This window comes from Meriones unguiculatus, chromosome 15 (genome assembly GCF_030254825.1).
Source record: "Meriones unguiculatus strain TT.TT164.6M chromosome 15, Bangor_MerUng_6.1, whole genome shotgun sequence".
NCBI classification, from domain to species: domain Eukaryota; kingdom Metazoa; phylum Chordata; class Mammalia; order Rodentia; family Muridae; genus Meriones; species Meriones unguiculatus.
This window is the reverse complement of record NC_083362.1, coordinates 6,278,532-6,302,410: the sequence shown is the minus strand read 5'-3', so window position 1 is coordinate 6,302,410 and position 23,879 is coordinate 6,278,532. Positions and strand designations below refer to the sequence as shown.

At 57.7% G+C, this 23,879-nt stretch overlaps 1 protein-coding gene across 8 annotated transcripts in view; it reads left to right on the top strand.

Moving 5' to 3' along the window:
- Positions 1-3,006: 3,006 nt before the first annotated feature.
- Tnrc18 (trinucleotide repeat containing 18) overlaps positions 3,007-23,879 on the top strand; it is an 89,613-nt gene continuing 68,740 nt past the window's right edge. For 4 of the 8 annotated variants that reach the window (XM_060368061.1, XM_060368057.1, XM_060368058.1 and 1 more), the window contains exons 1-2: positions 5,370-5,753; positions 7,485-7,898. In XM_060368061.1, the coding sequence (XP_060224044.1) occupies positions 7,712-7,898 (187 nt within the window). In that variant the 5' untranslated portion in view covers positions 5,370-5,753; positions 7,485-7,711. Of the gene's footprint in view, positions 3,870-5,365; positions 5,754-5,913; positions 6,054-7,484; positions 7,899-23,879 lie in introns of those variants that run through there. The other 4 variants (XM_060368055.1, XM_060368062.1, XM_060368059.1 and 1 more) reach the window with 4 other exon arrangements.

The window sequence follows — 23,879 nt, the reverse complement described above, 5'->3', positions numbered from 1 at the left end:
TACCCCCCCCTCCCTGGGGGCACACAGGCCCTAATACACACGCCCCAGTGTCCTTGGCCACCCCCTCTTCTCCCTCTCTAGGGGTGTGTGAGTGGGGCGGGGGGGGGTTGGGTCGACACTGGGCCCCTCCCCCACACCAGTTCTGGGACGGGTCTAGCAGGAAAACATTCCCCCCAAGGTCACCGCAAGTCTAAAGCGGGCTGCCGGGGAGCTGATTTATTTGCGGTTTCTTCGCCGTAACGCTATCGCTCTGATTCCGGGGAGGGAGGAGAAAAAAAAAAAATAGGAAGAAAGAAAAAGAAAAATGCTTGCGGTGGAGTTTAACCTTGGATGAAGCTGGCAAAGCTTTGTGTGTGTTTTTTTCCCCCAGGCGCTTCGCTGGGGCCTAGCAGGGGCTGCTCGGCCCGGAATGTGGACTGACGGCCTCTTGCTGCCACCGGGTCAGGGCTCACCTTTCCCTGAGCCCGGCCCCAAGCCCTGGGCCCCTCTAGAAGTGCTTTCCAGACACCGCAGGGAACCCAGTGGCTCCGCGGGTGAGGGCACGGTCTCCACGCCTCTGCGACCCCGCATCTTACACACGGAGACGCACCCCGGAGGGGCTGAATGCTCGCCCCTACCCTGGCGGTCCTCGCCCTGGGCGCCAGGCAATCCCAGGGACCCGCATAATGGTCCCTGCCCCCTTGACAAAGAGAATTCCTGCGGCCTTAGACTTTATGAACGGCGAATGCACCCGCTCGGGTCCTTCCCCACTTCGGGGTCACCGCCACCCCCTGGCCGCCACTACCAGATGCCCCGCTCCCTGGATGGGTCGGTTCTGAGTATCAAGGCCCCGTGGACCCGGGGAAACCAGACCCAAAGGAGACGTCCCCGGGTGTCCGTGGCAAAGAGGCGGAGGAAGCCTGTGAGGTCCTGCCCTCGCATGCCATGCCTGTAGCCACCCTGATGGGGTCTTGAATGCCCCCTCCGCTCAAACAGATCCCTCTGTAAGGACCTGGAATTAATTCGGGGGTCCAGAGGTCCCACCCCGCCCAGGCATAAATGACCATGCAGTCACTTGAGCCTCATTGAACTTTCCTAAAAGAAGGGCCGGGGGCTCGGACACCCCTACCCCAGCCGCCGGAGATCTGCGAGGCCCGACACTCCCGGTGCTGGCACGGATTGGGTGAGGTAGTTCCCGCTCTCTGGCGAATGGGGAAGCTCCTGGCTGGAGTCCCTGCGTGGTCTCGGGGTCCCTAGGGCACGACCAAGGAGAGAGGAGTGCCTGGCCCTGCCTCGGGGAGGAGGGCCAGCGCGCAGATTTATGACCCTGGCCTGGCCGGGCGCACCAAGCGCTCCCGAGCCAGACAGTGGGATGGAAGACCCGACCCGGGCCGGAGGAGGAGGCCGGGGTCGGAGGCGGGGCCGAGAGCAGCGGAAACCCGCAGTGGCCGCCGCCACCACCCGGGGCCCCGAGGCGCTGGGGTCCGGGGCTCTGGCACCACATCCCTGACCTGGCCGGCGGGTTCGGGCTGCCCTGGGCTGGACGAACCTCCTCGGGATGCCCAGTTGCCGACGGGCCAGCCGCAGAGGGAGGGAGGGAGAGAGGCTGCTCGCGTGGCTGGGCCCGGCGCGGCCTCTCCGGGTTTTCGCGGCGCCCGGGCCGCTCCCCGGCAGCGGGATTTGGGATGTGAGCAAACGCGAGCCTTTAAACGCTGCCGTGGCGTCCCCGCCGGAGGCGAGCGCCGGCTCTCTCTTGGAGTCCCTTTTACGCAGTGTTCCGCTCCCCAGGGGAGCTGGCTCGGGGCGACGGGTGGCTGGGGGTCCTTTCTCGGGGATGGAAACCAGCTCTCCCCACCGCACCCTCTCCCCGCTGGAGAAGCTCGGGCGGAGACACGTCCACGCGGCTGGCCGCGCCGGGTTGTGGGCGCGCGGGGGCCCCCCGGAGCGGGACAAAGGCGCGCCGCAGGGGAGGCGGCCGCGCTCAAGGTTGGCCCGTCCTCCGGTTTTACAACAAAGCGCTTTGGGTGTTCATCCGCGGGGGCTCGGCCAGGGCGCTCAGACTGGGAACTGGAAGAGCACGCCAAAAGCCCGAGGAGTGGCCGGGGCCAGCCCCGCCGGACCAGGCAGGGTAGCCCCGGTGGACCGTCCGGGAACTGTGCCCTGGGACTCTGCGGCGGTCCCCCACCCCCAGACGAGTTTCCATCCAGTCAGTACAAAATACACACACCCACTGCGTCAACAGAGTTTTTCTGGCCTCGGATCCCGCCGGTAAACAAGCGAGGGGGTGGGGGATGGGGCGCAGAAGATGGCGCCCGGCCCCGCGGCCCCTGCGGTGGTCGCTGCTCGGCTTCAGGCCGGGGACCCCGGGCTTCTGTGGTGGAGGGACACGGCCCGGCTCAGAGGCCCCGGGAAGTGGGGTGCCCTCCGCCACTCTGGACCCCACGCCCCAACATGGCTCCCGGGCGCTGTTAACTTGTGAAGGACACATGGGCGCGGAGACTGGGCCCTCGCCTGCGCGCTGCAGCCCGGGGAGTCGCGGGAAGGCCTCGGCCTGCGTCCCCCTGCCCGAGGGCCAGGGACCCGGCGCCGCCGCCTCCCCGGGCCCCGCGCACCCGCCGGCCGCAGGGGCGGGTCGAGAGGGGGCCGGGAACCGCACATTCCAGAGGGTCGCGGCCCTCCTGGAACCCGGGCCCGGTACGCCACGCCGACGGGGCGCGCTCTTGAAAAATGCCAACGCCGCCGGCAGACCCCGGGCAAATCGGAATAATTTTTTATTAGCAGCTAAATGATTTATGGCACACATACCCCGCCGTCACAATTACGACGTCTTAGCGCATCCAGGGGTGACAACATTAAACATTTATAAAAACGGGCCTTTGTTTTTTTCCAACCCCGCAAGCCTTTAGCACGGTCCCCCACCCCCCATCCCGCCCCGGCTCTCTCTGTCTAGATACATATTTTTCCTTGAGCTGTATTAAAATAAGAAAAACATTCTGGATCCCGGGAGGGATGAGGGGGATGGGGGGAGTCCGGGCCTTCGTTCTGAACACCGGGAGGGCGCAGGGGGTGGGGGAAGCGAGAGACTGAGGCGTGGGAGGGTTGAACTGGGAGGCCACAAAGGCCTCCAGAGAAGACTCAAGGGCGCTGGGAGACCCCCTCCCCAGCCGGAGTCTCTGGTCTCCCGCAGCCCGCGCAGCTTCGCGGCGTTTATTTTATTTCTTGGAATCGCCCCCCACCCCAAGGCGCACACACAATACCTCCTTTCTCTAACCCCCCTCTCTCCGTCTTTGCTCCTGGCCGTGCCCGGACAGCGCCGGGCGCCTCTGGCCGCCCCCAGCCGCCACCGAGACCCGCGCGCCCGGCTCCGAGAGGGCGCGGACACCGCCGCTCGCTTCCCCTCGGCTCCGGCTATTCTCGTTCTTTTCTCTCCTCACTCCTCCCTCCTCCCCACGCCAAGCTCCAGCTTCCAAAAGAGGGCAGCCTAGAAACCGGCGCAGGAAGCTCCCCAGGAAGGGCAACTTGAAACTGCCCTCAAGAGGCCGAATTTTCTTTTTTTTTTTTCCTTCAAATTTATCCTGGAATTAAATTAGACACCCCCAGTTCTCTATCGACTCTTCCCCCCTCTTTTTTTTTCTTTCTAAAAGTGGAGAAAAGAAAATAGAACGGATGAGCGCTAAGTAGCTCATTAAAAAAAAAAAAAAGCCCTCAGAAAAATTGCCTTAAAAATGGATTTTCTTAAGAAAAAAAAAAAAAATAGCAGTGCGAAAACGCTGAGTCCGCAAAGCAGGGCGAAAGAGCGGGCTTCTTTTGTTTTAATTAAAACCCTATAACCGCGGTTGCTCTCCAGGCAGGATCTGCAAGGCTCTGCCTTTCCAAGCTGCTTTTCCAGGGTAGGTAAAGCCTAGCTGGGCTGGGGCTCCGGTCGGGTTCGCGGAGAGGGTGCGGGGACCCCTCCCCCCTGTAGGACCCGTGGCTTCCGAGGGACCACACGCCCCGCGTCCCCGGCCAGGTAGCTCTGCTGTCCGCAGCTCCCGGCTACTCAACCCCCGAAAGTTGTTTTTTTTTTTTTTTTTTTTTTTTTGCTGAAAGAGCAAAATAAAAGTACAAAGTCTGGGGGATTGGGCTCCCCTCCCCCTCCGGCCGCCGTGGCCAGCCAAGCACTTTTGGGCTTGGCTTGCTTCCTCTGAGCTCAACAGATTTTTTTTTTCCTCCCCCTTTCCCAGTCTCGCCCTCCCTGGAGGGGGCGCGGCGGATGGAAAGCGAGAGAGGCCCCCAGCCAAGAGGTTTTTAATATTACACCTTAATAGGTTTCAGAAGGCCCCGTGGAGAAATGCTAATAAGGGCTGAAATGTCAGAACCGAGAGGGACTCAGCCTGCGCTGCGCCGACCTAATCCTTTTTTCTGCTCCGGTTTTTCTCGGGGCGGGGGCGGCGTGGCGGGGAGAGGAGGGGCGCCCACGCCGGGGGGCTCCGGGAAGGGGCGCGCGGGGCGCGCTCGGCCGCGGGGCCCGCAGCCCGGGTTCCTGCAGGAACCCTTCCTCCAAAGATGCCACTCACCGCTGCTCCCCGGCGCCGCGGCCTGTCCGAAAACCTAACCCGAACAGCCTGCTCACGCCGCCTCTCGGGGAGGGGGCCGAAGGAGAAAACCACCAAAGGGGCCTCCTGCCCACCCCACCCGACCGCGGCTGCTGGGGGGGGGACAGGGAATGAATCGCTGCTTTATTTTAAAAGGAGAGAGAGAGAGAGAGAGAGAGAGAGAGAGAGAGAGAGAGAGAGGAAAATAAGAAGCAGGCCTTGTCGTTTGGGCGTCTGAGCCGCGCTCTGTGGAGCGGCGACCTGGAGAGGGAGCGCCCGGGCGCGGGGCGCCGCGGCTCCGGACCCTCCCGGCCCGTCGGCTCGTCACCTCCTCCCGCCGGAGGAAGCTGACGGGAGGCCTGGCCGGGCCCGCGATCGCGGCGACGACCATCTTCCTCTATTTTGATCGCTCAGCCCAGACGCGGGAGGAGGGGCTGGGCTTGGTGGGGGAGGGGGGCGGAGGCAGGGAGGGAGGAGGAGAGAGGGGGGTCTGCCCGGAGCCGCTCGGGGAGGGGGAGGGCTGCCTAGAAACGGCTCGGAAAAATTCTCACCACCGGTTTGGATCATTCAGCCCCGCCGCGGGGAGCCTGGAAACCGCCGGAGCCCCGAGCTCCGTAATTGGTTTTATAGGAATGGCCGAGGGCCAAGGTGTTTACATGCGCGTGATGGGCGGCGCGCGGGGCCAATGCGCGGCGGCCGGGGGCCGGCCCGCGGGGGGGGCGGGCGCCCGGGAACAATGCGTGTTTCTTCGCCTGCGAGGCTCCCCTCCCCCAGCCCCCCGCGCCCCCCTCCGCGCTTTTTTTTTTTTTTTTTTTTTAGCTCCAGCGAGAGGAACTTGAAAGGGGGGTTGTGTAATGTACCTTTTCCAATCCCGGGCTGTATATGGAGATTTGGGATTCTTTAAACCGGCGCTACCTGGATTTTATTAAAAAGCGGGGAGCTCGGCGGGAGGAAAGCTGGCTTTTCCGGGGGCTGCGGGAGCGGGGCCGCGGGAGGGCGGAGGAGTTGGCGCGCGGCGCGCCCGGCCCGGGGAGCGGTTTTCTACCAAAAAAAGGAAAGGCGGGCAAAAAGTGTGAGGCGGCTGCGGGCGGCGGAGGGCGGCGGCGGCCGAGGGATGGCGGGCGGGACGGGCGCCTAGGCGCGCCGGGAGCCGCGGCGCCCGCCGGAGTCGCCGTCGCAGCCTGGAGCCCCCCGCGCCAGGTACGCTCCGGGCCCGGGGCCCCCCGCTCGGCGCGCCCCTCGGGGCGGCGGGCTGGGCGGTCCCCGCGGGGGCAGCGGCGGGCAGGGGCCGGGGAGAGGGCGCCCGGCGCGCGGAGGGCGCGGAGGGCCGCCCGGGGCCGGCGGGCTGGCCGGGGCCGCCCGGGGCCGGCTCGCGGATGGGCTGTTTTTAATTAAAAGCCGGAATTCAGCCATCTTAGCTGCAGCGGAGAGGGGGAGAGCGGCGCAGGGCGGCCTCCCGCACGGCCACGCCAGCCCCTCGGCCGTGGCCAGGGCCGCTCGGTAGGGCTGCGCCCCGACTTCCCCGAAGTGGGGCGCCTGGGCACTGCCTTCTCCCAGACGCAGCCTTTAGCGGACACGATCCTCTGAGTCCGCGCGGGTCGCTCCTCGCGCCTCTGAGGGACACGCACCCCGGGCTGTGACGACCCTAGATTTTTTTCCAAAGTAAACGCGGATCTGGTAACCGGAGCCCGAGGAGAGCGAGCGAGGGAGGAAGAGGGGGCGTTTGGAAGCAAAGCCGTGTTAGAACAGGCGTCCCCGGCAAAGTTGGGGGAGAGGACTTTGGGGTCTGGGCGCAGGGCGGCCACCGGAGCCAGGGGCTGCGGCTGGGTCCCGGCTGTGCCGGAGCGCCCCGGGCCTCCCGGAATCAGAACCCGGCGCTGCCCGGGGCTGGAGGAGGGTCGGCGAGGGCAGGGTGGGCGCTCCCAGACCTCCCCTGCCTCCCCCGGGAACGGGGAAAGGACAGATCTTTTAAACAAACAGCTTAAACTGGAATTACAGGGGGCTTTAACCGAGGCTGGGGAGGCGCCCCTCGGCTGGCCCGCGCTGTTAAGGTTTCCCTTTGTGGGTTATTTTGGGGGCGTGTGTGGGTCGCAGAGCTAGGGTAGAAGCAAGCTCTTCTGAGCCCCCTTCTTTCTTCTCCGATGATCCCCCAAAGCCTCCACACCAGGCCACGTCCTCCGGCCTCGGGATTCCCAGGCCTGGCGTTGGAAAATGAAACCAAGTCTTGTTTTGAAGGAGTCTTTCTCCAGTCCGCGGGCGAGAGTGCCACGTCCCGGGGACTCGGCTTCTGAGACTCCCGAGCGGCCCAACGGGGGGTAGTGGGGGGGGGCGGGCGACCCCCCCTTTAAAAATAAACCCGTTTTCCCTCTGACCTTGGAAAACGACCACGAAAAGCCCGCAAACCGAGCACTCCTTCTATTAATTTTGGCGGCCCACAAGGAGGTTCCAGACTCGGGGCGGAAAGCAAAAGGGAGACGAAAGGGCCCCCCGAAAGGTTAAACATTAAACTCCGAGGATCAGATAGCGGCAAGGCGTTATGGACACATTTCGACCCAACTCGAAAGCGCTGGCCGTTTTAAGCCTGCGGAGCATGTGACGCCTGGGGAAGACGGTACTCCTCAGTTAGGTCGAGCCGCTCGGGCGCGGCCGGCGGAGTGGCCTCCCCAGCTTCGGGCCTGGGGCGCGGCGAGCCGGGGCCGCCGTCCGAGCCAGGTCCCCGGGGGCTCCCGGACACTCCCGGGACGGGGGGCGGCTGCGCCCCGCTTAATTTTGGCCACTGGTTCGGATTGCAGCGCCCCGAGCCTGAGGGGCGAGGCGACTTTCTGAAACTTGTTTTCTCTCTCTCTCTCTTTTTTTTTTCTTCTCCCCCTACCCTCCGTGCCCCCCTCTTCCCTCTCCTGCCTCTCCCTCGGCCCGTCTTCCCCGGACCAGACGCCGAGCGCGCCTCCTTCCGCAGTTCCGCCCGGCCGCCCGGAGGGGACCTGCCGAGCGCCGCCGTCCGTGCGCCCCGGGCCGCGGGCCCGAGGCTGAGTGACAGCCCCGCCGGCCGCCGCGATGCCCGCCGCGGAGCGCCCGCCGCCCGAGGACCCCAGGACTCCCCCGAACTTTGACTGAGGCCCCGTGAAGCGGGGAGGCTGACCGCGGCACCCCCGCGGAGGATGGATGGCCGAGACTTCGGGCCCCAGCGGTCCGTCCACGGCCCCCCGCCGCCGCTGCTGTCCGGCCTGGCCATGGACGGCCACCGCGTGGGCGCGGCCACCGCCGGACGCCTGCCTGCCTCAGCCCTGCCGGGGCCCCTGCCGCCCGGGAAGTACATGGCCGGTCTCAACCTCCACCCGCACCCGGGTAAGTGTCGCGTCCCGCGCCGCCACCCTCCCGCCCCTTCGGGGAGCCCGGGGTGGCAGCCGGAGGGAGGCGGACCTCCGAGGCTGGAGCCGGGCAGCTCCCTGTCCGTTTCGCCGGGTTGGTGTGCAGCTCCCGGCGCAGAGGTGTCTCCGGGAAGGCTCGCTTCCTGTCCCCTGGTGTGTGTGCCAGGCGGTCCCAGTCCTCCCGAGGCTCGAGGCTCTGCAGTCACCACCACCCTGGGGGATTCCGGCCCGAGGGCTCTTGGGGAAGTGGAGTTTGCAAAATAAATACAAATAAACGAACGCAGTCTCGGAAACAACGTGCTCGTTCCACACCCCGGGAGACATCCTCTCCCGGATGGATCCTAGAGCGTTTTCTTGGCACTCTCCCTCGGTGGCACGGGTGGGTTCCGTGCCCGTGTGCAGTCCCAAGACAGGGTCTTTAACTCCGAGGGTGGGTTAGGAGAACGGAGGAGAATGCCGACCCGGCTTTGGGGAGCCTGATCTGCGGCGAACCCTGCCCAGTCTGGATAGCTGGAAGAGACGGGCTGTGCCAGCCCGCAGCCAGCGCGGCCGAGCCCGGCTCGCTCTGGGAACCCCGCGGTGGCGCGCCGGAGGCGGCGGCCGAGGAGGCCCAGCCCCTCAGCCTCTCCCCGGGCTGCGCTGGGCAGGAGCGGAGGGCCAGGGAGGCCGAGCCGGCCCGGCCACCGCGCGCCGCGGAGCGGGAGCCCGGGCGCTGCAGACCCGCCTGGCGGCGGCTGGCTCACCGCTCCCTCCTCCCCACCGCTCCTCGCTCTGTGCTTGGCTGAACGAAAACACCCCAGCTCTCCTTTAAAAAGCGCCCTGTCGGTCTCCCTGGAACAAGTCTCCGAATGACAGCCTGGGTGCCCAGAGCCCCGGCTTCGGTTTCTCCCCCTGCCTGCCAGGGTGACCACAGCTCGGCGACGTAGCCTCTGCCTTTGATTTTTTTTTTTTTTTTCCTTTTCCTCCTGGAACTTTCCTAGAATCGGGAGTCCAGGACTCAGCGGGACAAAGGGCCTTTGTGAGGCGCCTGGCGGGGGAGGGGCGAGTGGAGATCCCTGCCGGCGGGACCCGGGGATCCGGGTCATCTCCCCCCTGCCTCCCCTTGCGCGTGTGCCCCCTGGGAGCGGAGGCGCGGCAGCTCCGGGGTGGTGGTGGTGGTGACTGTGACCAGACCGGATTCCTACGGGACTGGTGCCCGGTGGATCATGGAGAGAGAGTTCCCAAGACAGAATCTGTGGACCCGGTCTTGGGGATACAAATGGCTAACCCCTCTTGAGGGGGACTTTGTGGGTTCAGGGGTGCGTTCATTTGTGGACTTCTGGGGTGTCTGTGTTGGTTGTTCTGGCTGGAAGTGTGGCCTGGGAAGCCGACCCGAGGGTGTTCCTGCCTGGCCGAGTCTCAGCTTGTCGCCTGCTCCAGGTCTGCCTGGGATCTGGCCAGGCCTGGCTGAGAGCAGCGGGCCCTGGCCGCTCCTTGCCGGCGCCCTTCTGAGTGTGGAGCCCTTCCCAACCTGGTGGCATAGGCTCGGCAGACTGCCTCGAGCCTGAGCCTACCCCCCCTCTGCCGGGAAGGGTGGCCGAGCCACGGACTGGGAAGTCCAGCCGGGAGCAGCCTTGGAATCCCGTGTCGTGGCCTCCTCTGCTGGGAGCTGTATGGCTTGTGCACAGGGCGGCCGGAGGGCCCTGGAGGAGATGGAGGGAAGGCCACCGCAGTCCCCTTGAGGACCTGCTTACCAGAGAGGGAAGAGTGGGGGCCTCGCAGCTCTGTCACTTCCTGCTGCTCCCATCTGTCCTTGCCTCCAGATGGGGCCGAGAGACCGGACCCCAGGCCAACACCCGGAGCTGAAGCCAGACTTAATCCCATTAACCGCGATATGGGACTGCACCCCGTTCAAGCCCTAGGGCTGGCGGGCTGGAGATGCAGCGCGCCCCTCCCCCACCCCGCCTTCTTTGTGGGGTGCAGGTGCCGGGTCTTTGCCCCAGGAGCCACCCTGTGCTCTTGCTGGCTGCCAGCCTTATCAGGCCGTCTTTATTTGTTTACCTTGGTATAAAATGTCAGAGAAGCTGAGCTGTTAGCTGGGGTCACACAGCCTGCGGGAGGCGGGCATTTGTTTCCCCTGGGCCGGTCCCATTGGAGGACATGTGGATGTGCCCATGACTGCTGGGGTGGAGAAGCCTTTGTGGCTTCACCAGGCAGGAGCTTGGCCTGCTGAGCCTGGGGGAGCAGAGCTGTCGGGTGGGGGTCCGCCGGAGGCAAAGCTTGATGCTCTGATGTGGGTTTGGCTGAGGGCTTTAGTCCCTTTCTTAGGCGAAATAAAAAAAAAATGAATGGGGTGCCAGTTACAGAGGTTCACACCTACTGAGCGCGCAGAGAGGCAGGGGCCAGCCTACACTAGACACTGTTTCTTGAAAATACACACACACACACACACACACACACACACACGCACGCTCTACACGCAGCAATTTAGAGAGAAACAAGGGTGGTGGCTTCTTCCTTCTCTCTTTACTGTATACTGTACGCCTGCTGTAGTTTAAGCAGTTACTGTTCGCAGCCAGGGAGATTGCCCAGTGGGCTGGACTCTTAAATTGTTGGAGTTGGGAGTCCCAGGAAAGGACTACGTCTTTCAGTTAAAGTGCTCTGAGCAAGATCTTGTACCTGGGACTCATTTTCCCCGACCCACACCCTGGACTGAATGAGGGTGGGGACACAGGATCTAGACACTGGCGCTTTTGCACTTTGACCTGCCCCTTGGACAATAGGCAGCCAGCGTGGGCTCCCAATGCTGGAATCCACCCCGTGCCGCTGGGGTTGATTTAGAAAGATTAATCAGTTGGGACTGGCTGGTGGAGACAAGGGATGAGAAGATAAGGGGTTTGTTTTTTCTCCTTCGACCCTTCCTTCTCTGGTTAGAAGGCAGCCTGGGGAAGGTTCTGGAACCTAGAAGGGCCCCTTGGGTTCTCTGGCTCTTGGAGTGGTCATCTTCTGGGGTTGTTTCATTTTTTATTACATTTTAAATTGTGTGACACGCGCATGTGTATGTCTGCAAGTGTGAGGTGTGTGTGTGTGGTGTGTGTATGCGTGCGTGCGTGCGTGTGTGTGCGTGCGTGTGTGTGTGTGTGTGTGTGTGTGTGTGAGGTGTGTGTGTGTGTGCATGCGTATGTGTGGGAGTGTGAGGTGTGTGTGTGTGCATGCGTATGTGTGGGAGTATGAGGTGTGTGTGCGTGTTTGTGTGCATGTGTGTGTGCATGTGTGTGTGTGTGTGTGTGTGTGTGTGTGTGTGCATGCATGTGGACACTGAACTGCAGATCAGAGGGCAGCTTGCTGGAGTCGGTTTTCTCCTGCCCCGTGGAATCCTGGGATGGAACTGAAGTGTGGCTGTGGTCTGCTTTACCCGCCTGGGTCATCTTGTCAGTGGCTTTTGGTTGCTCCGGAGCCTGAGCCTTGCCTTTCCTCCCTTCCTCACTTGCTCATTTGCTTAGCAAATGATTTCCAGGAGCTCCCTGCTCACCGGGCATCGCGCCGGGGCCTGGGACTGTGGAGGGGAGGAGGCCGACGGGAGAAGGCCTCGCGCCTCCTTGGGGCTCACTTTCCAGTGTGGGAGCCAGGCAATAAACACACGAATCAGGGGGAGGAAATCATTGTAAGTGGGGACACAGGCCGCCTAGGAAATAAAACGCCCTGGGTCTGGTCTGGCCCGTGGGGTGAAGGGCCGGGTCAGAGGGCTTGACCTCAGTGTCCCCAGAGTGAACTCTTTTGTGTGTCTGGAGAGTAGAAAGTTGACAGAAGGCAGAAGCGGAGAGCTTGGTGAGGTATCGGACAAGAGGTCTGAGAGCCTGGGATCAGGCGGCCCCGGGAGAGACAGACAGTTCTGGGCGGGGCAGATCTTACCGGGTCCCTGAGGACCAGCAGGGAAGTCTTGGAATTTTAAGCAGCCATTTTACACAACTAGCCTGGACTCTTAAAAAAAAAAAACAAAACAACAGTCAGTGGTGTGTAAGGGGAAGGTAGGCAGAGAGCCATGGCTGCTTAAGAGACAACGGAAAAATGGACATGGCTGCAGGCAGCCCTGAGACCAGGGCTTGGTTTAAGGGAGAAATTATGTGAAAGATTGTGGAGGGAGTTGAGGAAATTGGAATATGGGCTGTAGAGGAGCCGATAGGGACGAATCCTTAGTGCTCCCGGCCTCCAGCCGCTGCCTGGGGCGTGTAGAGGCGTTCTCATTTCCTGGGAAGAAGGACCCTGAGGTATGGAGGGGCAGGGGAAGCCATGTCTGCCACAGTCTCTCTGCTGGCTGGGCAGGTGGGAAAAGGAACGCTTTCAGTTTAGAGCGCGTTTGTGGGAGACAGCAGGTAAAGGTCAGGCGACAGTGAGAGGTGTGCTCAGAGCGGTACTGTAACTATTTCCAGCGTCTCTGCATTGGAAATTCTTCCAAAACAAGAGAGCAAGGGCAGAGAGGGGCACGTGCAAGGGGGCTCAGTAGGTAAAGGAGCTTGTCAATAAACCTGAGGACCTGGGATTTTGATTCCCTGGGATCCACGTGGTGGAGGGACAAGTGTGGACACACACACACACACACACACACACATATGCATGCTTGTTCACAAGGGAACACACACACATGCACACACACAGGACGGAGAGACCCTTGCTTTTGGTCATGGGAGGAAGATGGGTTGAGGTACCCTCCTACCCTTTTCTGTTTGCTCAGACAAACTCACAAGTATAGACTAGGCTGGCCTCAATATCAAGATTTAATGCCTCTGTCTCCCGAGTGCTGAGATTAAAGGCGTGAACCACATTGCCTGATTTTTTTTTTCCTTTTAAAACAGTTTCACGTTGCTCAGGCTGGCCTGGAATTTATGACCCCCCTGCCTAAGATTGGGTGCTGGGGTTTAAGGAGTGTACAGGATAATTGCCTGGGCTGGTGGACATCTTGTATTTTGTTTCTGTGGCTCTGAGTGCGTGCACCCGCGTGCGCGCACACACACACACTTTTTTTTCTTTTTTATGACAGAGTCTATTATAGCCCAGGTGGGCCCCTGATTCACTACATAACTGAGCATGACCTTGAACTCATGGTCTCGTTTCTCTCTGCAAGTGTGCCAGTTGATTTGGTTGTGGCCAGGCAGGGATGGCCTTGACTCCTTTTGGTGGACCAGCTGCTGTCCAGCCTGATTCTGCCTCCTCCTCGTGACGTAGTCTTCAGTCCAGACCCTAGGCCATCTTCGTAGGCATGCCAACTCCAGCTGGAGGGGCAGGGGCTTTAGCTTTGCGTGGTAGAGGGTGCAGTCACCATGCACGGACCCCTCGGTCTGACCTCCCGCCTGCACTGGGGCACATACCTGTAACCCTGGCTCTCCTCCAGTGGGGATGGGTTGAGGCCAGCCTGGGATTTGTGGGACACTGTCTCAAACAGACAGACAGACAAAACACCCAAAACAAAACAAAAAAACAAAAGACAAGCCCACCACTGGAGTTGAGCCCCCCCCCCGGGGTCCTTTTACTTATTTTTGTGTTGCTGGCCGTGCAGTGCCCCATGCACGCACCGCTGAGTCGGATCCCCAGCCCAGGAAGGCTGGCCGGCCTTAGCATGCCTGATGCCCAGAAGTGTTGCACATCTACCTGTGGTGGAAGTGAAAGTCATCACGTAGTGCAGTCAGTGAAATCGTGTACCAGGATAAAAAGGAGGACGGTTAAGACGCAGCTCAGTGGTAGAGCTGCCTAGATTGACCTGGGGTGTGGCTCAGTGGTCACTTGCCTAGAATCCCCCAGTGAGGGTCTGGGTGTGGCTCAGTGGTAGAGCCCCTGCCTAGAATCCCCCAGTGAAGGGCTGGGGTGTGGCTCAGTGGTCACCTGCCTAGAATCCCCCAGTGAGGGGCTGGGGTGTGGCTCAGTGTAGAGCACCTGCCTAGAGTCCCCCAGTGAGGGGCTGGGGTGTGGCTCAGTGGTAGAGCTCCTGCCTAGAATCCCCCAGTGAGGGGCTGGGGTGTGGCTCAGTGGTAGAGCTCCTGCCCAGAATGCCCCAGTGAAGGGCTGGGATGTGGCTCAGAGGCTCACACACCCTTTCTAAGGATTTTACACATTTCTCAGCAGGAGGTAGTTGAGGTTCTGAACCTGTAATCCTTTGACAAGAAGCTGCTTCATCTGCTGTGCTAGGACTGAGGCTTATGTGTTTATTTTCTTTAATGACTTTTTTTTTTTCTTAAAGATAGTTTCTCTATGTAGCCTTGGCTGTCCTGGAACTCAAACTCACAGAGATCCACCTGCCTGAGTGTGGGGATTAAAGGCTTGCATTACCACCTTCTGGCTTTTCCTTTTTTTTTCACATTTATTTAGTGTATGTGTGTGCATGCCTTTGTATGCATATTTGTATGTTAAAGTTCAAGAGGACAATTTGCAAGAATCAGTTCTCTCCAGAGAACGTCCAGAGGACGGCACCCAAGTCCTCAGCTTGGATGGAGGCAGGGTGCCCCGTGAGCCAGCCAGTAGCCCAGGCCTGAGATCGAAGCCTTGATTTTCCGCCCGTGATGAGTCTGTGAGCCTCAGTTTTCCCATCTACAAAGTGGACCAATTAATTCTGAAAGCTTGGTTGCCTTGTGACGGCTGCTGGAGCGTGCTCAGGCCAGGTGCCTGACCCAGGCGCGGCCCTCTGCAGAACCTACTGAGGAGTGATTGCTGTCATTGTGGACATCCTTAGCTGGTGACTCTCAGGTCCCTCGGGCTCATCCATACCTCTCCCAGGGCTTTGGAATTTCCTTCTTCTAACTCTCTGGCTGGGGCGCAGTCCTGAGCCACCAGGGGCCAGCCTACACTTTTATCTTATCTCGGGGCTGGTAGTGATAGACCCTGGAAGCTTTGTCGATTTCGCTGAGCTGTAAAGTACCCCAGGTCCTCATCACTTTTTATTCTATTCTTTTTCTTCCTCTATATAATAGCCAGACTAAAATACTTCCATTTTATGTAGCTCAGGCTAGCTTTGAACACCTGATCCTCTTGCTTCCACATCCCGAGGGCCAGGATCACATGTGCTGCTACACCTACACCCAGCCTTAAAATGCTTTCATCTCAAGTTTCTGGTTTATCTGCCTTTTTTAGGGTCTCCCTGTGTAGCCCGACCTGGTCTGGAATTCACTGCAGCTCAGGCTTGCCTCAAACTCGAGATCCTTCTGCTTGAGTTCCCACACCCAGTGGACGGTGTGCCTATAACCCCAGCGCTTGGGAGACAGAGGGCTAGCCTGGACTATATGCTGAGAGAGTTCCAGGCCAGCCAGGGCTCTATAAAATGCAAAGAAAAACACCAGCTAAAGGCAGGCCTGGGCCTGTAGCCCAGTGAGGGTCTGCAGAGCATGCACGATGCCCTGGGTTTGCTCAGTCATGTTAACTGTCATGGTGGTGCATGTGCCTGTACTCTTAGTAGTTGGCAGATGGAGCAGCACAAGGTCCTCCCCCCTTGGGCACACAGTGAGGTTGAGGCCAGCCTGCACTCTGTAAGACCCTGCTTCAGAGCAACAAACCAAGCTGGCCATAGTGGTGCAGCCTTTGGTCCCAGCACTTAGGAGATAGGGACAGGCAGATCTCTGAGTTCAAGGCCAGCCTGGTCTACAGAGTAAGTTCCAGGACAGCCAAAGCTACACAGAGACCCTGTCTTTTCCAATTGTATCTGCAAAGTGCCTTTATTCTACCCGGACATGCTAGTGGGTGGCGAATTTGTGGCTCCCCAGTGTCCTCGTGCTGCTTTTTAAGGTTGTGACTCTGTAAGGTTGTGACTGTGTCTAAGGTTGTGACTGTGTGAGGTTGTGACTGTGTGAGGTTGTGACTGTGTCTAAGGTTGTGACTGTGTCTAAGGTTGTGACTGTGTCTAAGGTTGTGACTGTGTGAGGTTGTGACTGTCTGAGGTTGTGACTGTGTCTAAGGTTGTGGCTGTGAGGTTGTGACTCTGTGAGGTTGTGACTCTGTGAGGTTGTGACTGTGTGAGGTTGTGACTGTTGTGACTATGTGAGGTTGTGACTGTGTGAGGTTGTGACTGTGTGAGGTTGTGACTGTGAGGTTGTGACTGTGTGAGGTTGTGACTGTGTCTAAGGTTGTGACTGTGTCTAAGGTTGTGACTGTGTCTAAGGTTGTGACTGTGTGAGGTTGTGACTGTCTGAGGTTGTGACTGTGTCTAAGGTTGTGGCTGTGAGGTTGTGACTCTGTGAGGTTGTGACTCTGTGAGGTTGTGACTGTGTGAGGTTGTGACTGTTGTGACTGTGTGAGGTTGTGACTGTGTGAGGTTGTGACTGTGTGAGGTTGTGACTGTGTGAGGTTGTGACTGTGTGAGGTTGTGACTGTGTGAGGTTGTGACTGTGTGAGGTTGTGACGCTGTGTCCACTCCTTCCCCTACTTTTTGGTGGTGCCGGGGACCAAACTGATACAACTGAGAAGCTTTAAAACAGGAAAGAAAGCAGAGGAGAAAGGAGAACTGCAAAACCCAACGGAGGGCTGGAGAGTGCCGCTAGAGCGCCTGCTCTCGAGGAGGACCTCCGCGCGGATCCCGGCACCTAAATGAGAGCTCACAGCCAGAAGTAACTCCGGTGCCGCGGGATCTGAGTCTGTCCCTGGCTTCTGCAGACACTGCGTGCGGACAGCACATACACATACAAGCAAAACGTCTGTACGTACACACACACACACACCACGAAATGGTGTATGATGATAGGATATTCTGAGACATGTTTTTGAGGATTAAATGATGGAAATAAAGCATTCCATACTGGGCCCAATATGTCATAGGGAACTAGTGAATGTTTTTATTTTTAATTAATTTGTTTATTTTTGGTTTTTCAAGACAGGGTTTCTCTGTGTAGCCCTGGCTGTCCTAGACTCGCTTTGTAGACCAGGCTGGCCTTGAACTCACAGGGATCTTGAGTGCCGGGATCACAGGCGTGCGCCGCCACTGCGCCAGGCTATGTTGAAGCCAGTTTTATTACTGTGTAATAAAGTTGTCAGTTTTGTTCCCAGAATCAATGATGTAATAAATTAACTTCTATTTTCTGGAGTGTTTGTTTGGACTCGCTGCCTCCCACTGTGTGGGTACAGTTTATATCTGGCATATCTCTTGCCCCGCCCAATTGTCCTTGCCTTTTCTGGAAGACTCCAGCACTGGCTTGGTCCCTCTTCCCTCACCTGGCTGTTGTTGTTCCTTGATTTCGGTGACTTCCTGTTTTGAGGGTCATGTCCGCCTGTTCATAGAGTGTGTTCGGCAGTAGCTTTCTGAGGAAGGGTGCGTGGGGACAGATCTGAGGCCAAGTGTCTGGAAAGTGCCTCTCTTTTTACCGTGACGTGCGGTTTTTTTTTTTTTTAATTTTTTTTATTTCTTTATTTTACATATGAGTGCTCTATTTTGCATATACATCTGCATGACAGAAGAGGGCACCGAATCTCATTATAGATGGTTGTAAGCCACCATGTGGTTGCTGGGAATTGAACTCAGGACCTCCGGAAGAGCAGACAGTGCTCTTAACCTCTGAGCCATCTCTCCAGCCCGTGACGTGCGGTTTTACTGCTCTCCAGTGTCCCTGTCCCTGGGCTGCTTTGGAAGGCCGAGGGGCTGTGGCCACCCCTCCCCCGCTGTTCGGTGGTGCTGGGGACCACAACTTAGTATTACTGTTGTTCAGCTTGTGGGTGGCTACATACTTCCTTTTATCCACTCACGGTTTCATTCCTGTATAGAACGGATTCCAGTCCCTCTCTCACTGCCGCCTTTTGAAACTCACCTTCCTCCTAGGTTCATGGCTTTTTGGTGAGTGACTCACTCAATATAATAGTTTCTTTTTCTCTTCTTCCTTCCTTCCTTTTTTCTGTCTTTATGTCTTTCTTTCTTTCTGAGGCAGTGTTTCTCTGCATAGCCCTGGCTGTCTTCAACAACCCTGTACATCAGGCTGGTCGTAAACTCAGGAGAGATCTGCCCGCCTCTGCCTCCCGCGTGCTGGCATCAAAGGTGTGCAGGGCCACTGCCTGGCTAGAGTTTCTTTCTTGAGCTTGGGTGGCAGGCTACTCAGAGACGCACGAGCAACTTCACCGGAGGCCATACCGCTGAAGAAAATGACACGCCACCTCCCAGTAACCATTCACTGCCCAGGAGCCCACCGAATCTCACTATGTAGACCAGGCTAGTCTCGAACTCACGGAGTGCTGGGGTCGAAGGGCCATTCAGAATCTGGAGCACTGTAGGCAGAGTCCCCCACCCCCGCCCCACGCTTGGCATCTCTTAGAGCTTCACGGTAGTGGCAGAGCGGCCATGAGGACACGGGGCGGCTTGGCCTCTTCTTAGCTGTGAGGGATGGACGTTTTGTCTAACTGCCCTCCGTTTCCCTCTGCTGAAATGGCTGTTAATACTCGCTTTTTCCATGGCTGTGTGGAGGCTAAATGCATCTAGGCGCAGAAGCACCTAGAGCGAAGGAGGCCCGAGCTGCGATTAGGGATTCCCTTCCTGTTCTAGTTGTCTTGGGATTCTGTGCAGAGGTGTCTGCTGTGGCCTCCTTTTGTGTTTGCCGCGCTGGGTGCCTGTCAATCTCGGGCTTCAGCCCTTCCAGTCTGAAATTGTTTTTGAGCTTCTATTTTTATTCATATTTGATCATTTCCCGTCCACCATTCTCTCTTTGTGCAAGTAGTGAGATGTGTTGAGGCCCTGCACCCATACACATTTTCTGCATCTTGTCTTTTCTTCTTTTTTCTGAGAGGGCCCTCCATGCATATGGAACTCGTGATGGGAGACCAGATGGCCTCAGACTGACAGAGGTCCACCTGGGTCTGCCATCTGCGTGCTGGGGTCGGAGGTGTGTGCCACCAGGTCCAGCTTTGCCTGGGTGTGTGTGTGTGTGTGTGTGTGTGTGTGTGTGTGTTTCAGAGGACAGCTTTGAGTAGCTTTTTTCCCCTTCCTCCATTTGGTCCTGGGATCTAGCTCACGTTGTCACTCAGCCATCCTACCTGGCCACACCTACTCTGCTTTGTGTCTACCTTTCTGTTTCTCAATCTTCCTAGATGTCTTCAGTGGAATACTGTCACCCTTAACTGCAGTTTTTAAAGTTGTCTCATTCATATATGGAATATATGTAAAGAGTATATACGTGTATCACGTAGCCCAGGCTGGCCTTTGTTACATAGGTGAGGGCGGCCTTCAACCTGTGATCTTCCCGTCTCCGTCTGCACCGCCGCAGCCAGCTCTGGGGATGGAACTCTGGGCTTCCCAATGTCAGGCAAGCAGCCTGGCCGCCGAGCCACACCCCAGCCTCTTACTGTTCTTATTTTTATTGCTGGTAAAGCATCTTGTTCTTTCTTGGCTGTGTTGGTGACCCGGATGGTTATGGCTGCGTTTCTGTTAGTTTTCTTTTTCCGTGTGTTCTCTCTCTCCTCTGGGTCCTTGGTCCTCTCTTGTCTTCCGGTTGGAGAAGTGTAGTTATCTGTCTCAGAGGTCTCAGGGTAGTTTAAGAAGGGAAACTGACTCCTGACGCACCTGGGAGGTAGAAATAGGAGATCAGGAAGGAATTCGAGACTAGCCTGAGGTCCCAAGTGAGTTTGGGGGGTAGAGTGGGCTACGTGGGAAAATGTCTGAAAAAACCGGACAGGTTAGAACCCTTGCGGCTTAGGCATGAGGACCTGAGTTCAGATCCCAACACCTACCAGAAAAGCTGGGCAGAGCTGTGTGTGTGTGTGTGTGTGTGTGTGTGTGTGTTTCCTGTAGGTGCAGTGCTTTGGGGTATGGAGACAGGAGGGTTGCTGGGGTTTACTGGCCTCCCACCTACCCCCAGGTTAAGTGAGGGAGTTGGAGAGTGAGAGGAGACACACAATCCATGCTATCTCTATAGAAAGATACTCTTTTCCTCTGATTTTTTTTGAGACAGCTGTTCCTGTGTGGCTGACCTTGAGGGTCTCCCCCCCCCCCCCCCCCCCGCTTCAGTCTTCCCTACAAGTGGCTGGCTCTCCGATCCGGCATATCTGCTGCAGGCTTTTGATACTTTTCTTTTTGGCCTTGTACACGCATAAGAGAGAGTACTCCAGAAGCTTAGGTGTCTGGGTTTCCGCCTGGTTTTGCCTCTGCCTAAACCCAGCCCTGACGAGTCCTATTCTTTGAAGAGTTAATTCACTAATTTAAAGTAAACCATTGTTGTTATTCCAGATAAGGTCTCTTTGTGGCACAGGTCTTGTGGTATAGCTCTCTGTAGGTGAGGCTGCCCTTGATCTTCCTGCCTTCACCTGGCACTCTAGCCTCAGCCTCAGGGATTACAGACGTCCCCCAACCCCAAAGAACTCCAGCCTTTTAAAGCTTCATCTTCCCCAACCCCAAAGAACTCCAGCCTTTTAAAGCTTCATCTTCGGCCAAGGGCTTGAGGGAGACTCCCGGTCTTCCCTGGTGAAAACAGCCCCCAGGTGTGGCAGACAGTTGTAAAGCCTTTGCTTGGCTGCAGGATGCTGTGTTCCATTCATAGCACTGCAAACAAAACAGAACAAAGGCTAACAAAATCAGCTGTGGTCTTAAGCAGTTCCCCTGCCCCCAGGGTTTTAAGATATCGTGGGTGGGGGTGGGGGTTGGGGAACTAGGGGTGTGGCTCTAAGTTGGGAAGACCAGAGATATTCTAATTTGATTGTCTGTGGCCTCCCAATTCCTTGGGAATCCTCCCGCCTCAGCAGTCCAAGTGCTGGATTAGGGGAGGGGCAGGAGCCATCACACCTGTCTAGTTTGTTTGTTTGTTTGTTTGCTTTTCTTTCTTTTTTTTGTTTGGTGTTGGGGACGGAAGCCAGGGCTTCTTGTATGCTAAATCTGCAGTCCCCCGCTGAGCCATATCCTGGCGCATCGAGCACTCTCTGTGTGATGCACGCTGCAGCATTCATGGTGTAGATGTCAGAGGGCAAGTGAGGCATAGATACTTGCTTCTCTCTCTCCTTTGTGTGGGTCTTAGGGATCAAACTCAGATCATAAAGCTCGGCAGCAAGCCTCACCTACTGAGCCATCTTGTCAACCCATAGAAGGATTTTTTTTCCCCCGCCCAAGACAGGGTTTCTCTGTGTAGCCTCGGCTGTCCTGGACTCTCTTTGTACACCAGGTTAGCCTTGAACTCACAGAGCTCCGCCTGCCTCTGCCTCCTGCTGGCCTTGCAGGTGTGTGCCACCACACGCTAGAAGGAATTCCTGACTCTAAAGTTGTTCTACGGCTTCAGGCTTCAAGGGTCCAGCTCCTACCTCATTTCCCCCTGGTTAAAGCCTCATTCTGGACTCTTCCCTTTGCCCAAGCCGTTCCTGGAACTTTATCCCAAAGTCCTCCACTCCTCAGGCCAGAGTGGTCCTTGGGGGAATAAATTCTTTCCATCAGGAAGTCCCTGTGTGATTGCTGGAGTGTGACCTATGTGGAGCCCGGGGGCCCACGCTGAGTGTTCCTATTTGCATATCACTGGCTAAACTGGTCTTGACCTCTCTTTTTATTTAAACCTTAACCTCTTCCTGGGAGGGTCTGGGTCTGGTGGGGACGAAGCAAGGGCTGTGCATCCCAGGGAGGGTTGCCCAGATTCTGAAGGCAAGGGGCTTGGATTTGCTCAGGAGGTCTGGGAACGGTGGGGTCTTTGTAGGAGATGCAGCCCTCGTAGAGAGGGAAGAGGTGGGCCGGGAGGCTGGGAGCTGCAGATGTAGGGATTCAGCTTGAGGGGCCGGCGGGGTGGAGGAGGCTGGGAGGGGCTTTATCTTCCAGGGACCAGCCCTTAGGCCCTCCTCTTGGGGGTGTGGCTGCTTTTTAAGGCTGTCTTTTGCCTTAGCACCATTCTTTCAGTTACCTCTGCCGCTGGAATGGGAGCCCAGAAGCGGCAGCCACAGGTCCCTCAGCCGCTGCACCCAGAGAGTGCCACCTGGGCTGCCCTGTCACCTGGTGAGTGTCGGAACGTCCTGGGCTGGATGTTATGGGGCCTTGGTTTCTTAGTGCTTAGTGTTTTATGGGAGTGGGAAGGTACAGAGAGGTTGGGTTGTCTGCCCAGGGTCACACAGCTAGTGTAGCCTCCAAAAGCCAGGCTTTAGCTGTCCGCCGGGAGGCTGGGGGGGATGGTGAGAAGGATTTTTCTTACTGGAGTCGCTTTTTTAAAAAACTCTACTTTTATTTACTTGCGTGGATGTGTGCCAGGGTGCACACGTGGAGGTCAGAGGACAGCGTGCAGGAGTCAGCCCTCTCCTTCGGCCCTGTGGATCCCTGGGATCGAACTTGGGTCATCAGGTTTGGCTGCGAGCCCTTCACCCGCTGAGCCATCTCCACAGCAGATTTTGGATTAGGGGCTTGGATTTGCTCGGGAGGTGTCCTGCTGACCGAAAACACTAAACCAGAACAAAACTGTATTATGAATGTGAGTGCGTGTGCACGCTCGGAAACGAGCCCGCCGCGCCTTTCCAGTGGAGCCGGTTCTTGCGTTTCACTGTGGGATCATCTCCGGCTTGAACTCTGGTCGCCAGGCTTGCTCAGCACCTCTACCCACCGAACCACCTCACCCCTGCTAGACTCGCTCTTGCTCATTTACTTGCCTTGCTTTTTGTGACTTATACTCGCGACAGCGGTCATGGGAATCAATCAAATTGTAAAGCACCCCAGGATTCTGCTCAGGTTAGTTGCTGGCCCCATGTACCCCATTTGTGCCCCCTCTCTTTGTCTTCATTCCTGCAGCCATCGTCCCCTCTCCAGCTCAGAGTCCACACCTCTTGATTCTTTTAAAAAAAAAAATTAATTGTATGTGCATTAGTGTGAAGGTGTCAGATCCCTTAGAATTGTTACAGTTGTGAGCTGCTGTGTGGGTGCTGGGAATTGAACCCTGGTCCTTTGGAAGGGCAGACAGTGCTCTTAACCACTGAGCCATCTCTCCAGCCCCTACAGTTCTGATTTTATTCTGCCACAGGGGCTCGGTTGTCTAGACTGGCCTTGAACTTAACCTGTAGCCCAGGCTTTGAACCTGTGATCCTCCTGCTTCAGCTTCCCAGGTGCTGGGGTTGTGTTTTATCCTCCCCCTGCTTCCCTCCCTGGTTTCATTTCTAAGTGCTCAGCTCCGTGCATCCGTCCTGGAAAGCCAGCCCTGTTCCCTGGCCTCTTCCTTCCTCCCACCGCACTCCAGGACCCTCGCTTCAGCTGATGGTTCTGGATTCCTTATCCCCGTGTGCATCGCACAGCATTTGCCCTTTTGTTTGAACAGGACGACACACTTTTCTTTCTTTTTTAAGGCAGAATAATATTCCACCGATTAGGCGTGCCATAGATTTCTTTCCCCACTGACCCACTGAAGGATTCCTGGGCTGTTTGTGAGCACTGCGGCAGTGCTCCGGGGCGTGCAGATAACTTCAGCTTCCTCCCAGGGGCTAGCATTGCAGGACTGCGCCTCCAAGCCTGGCTTACGTTTTCCCCCTCTATGAGATAGCTCAGGTTAGCTTTGAATTGGTTATGTAGTCAAAGATGATCCTGTGAACTGATCCTGCCCCCACCTCCCAAGTGCTGGGATCACAGCCGTGTCTAGCATCGTCTGTTTGTTTTATTTTGAGGGGGGGTTGTTTTTTTTTTTTTTTTGAGACAGGCTTGGTATGGAGCACGAGCTGCTGTGTCTGTGGCTACAGGTGAGCCGCTGCTGGGGCTTGAAGAGTGTGCTTTTAGGAGTACACGCCTGCTTGCTTCTTAATCTGTGGGAAGGACTGGAGCGCCGTGGCTGTGGCTGGCTCCCTCTGGGAGCAGCACGGGCGGGACAGGTAGACAGGGCGTGAGGTGGTGAACAGTCTGGCTACTTCCCCAGCTGGGGCTGCTTGGGGGAGGGGTGGGCCTCGTCGTGTGTGTCACTCACTGTATGAGTCCTTTCCGCTGTCTGACCGAGAACGGATTCCCAGCTGCCGCACAAGGGCCCTTAGGTGCGGAGTCCCAGGGGTAGCGCCGAGAAGCCCTTTTTTCTTCCAGTGGATGGCTTCCAGGATG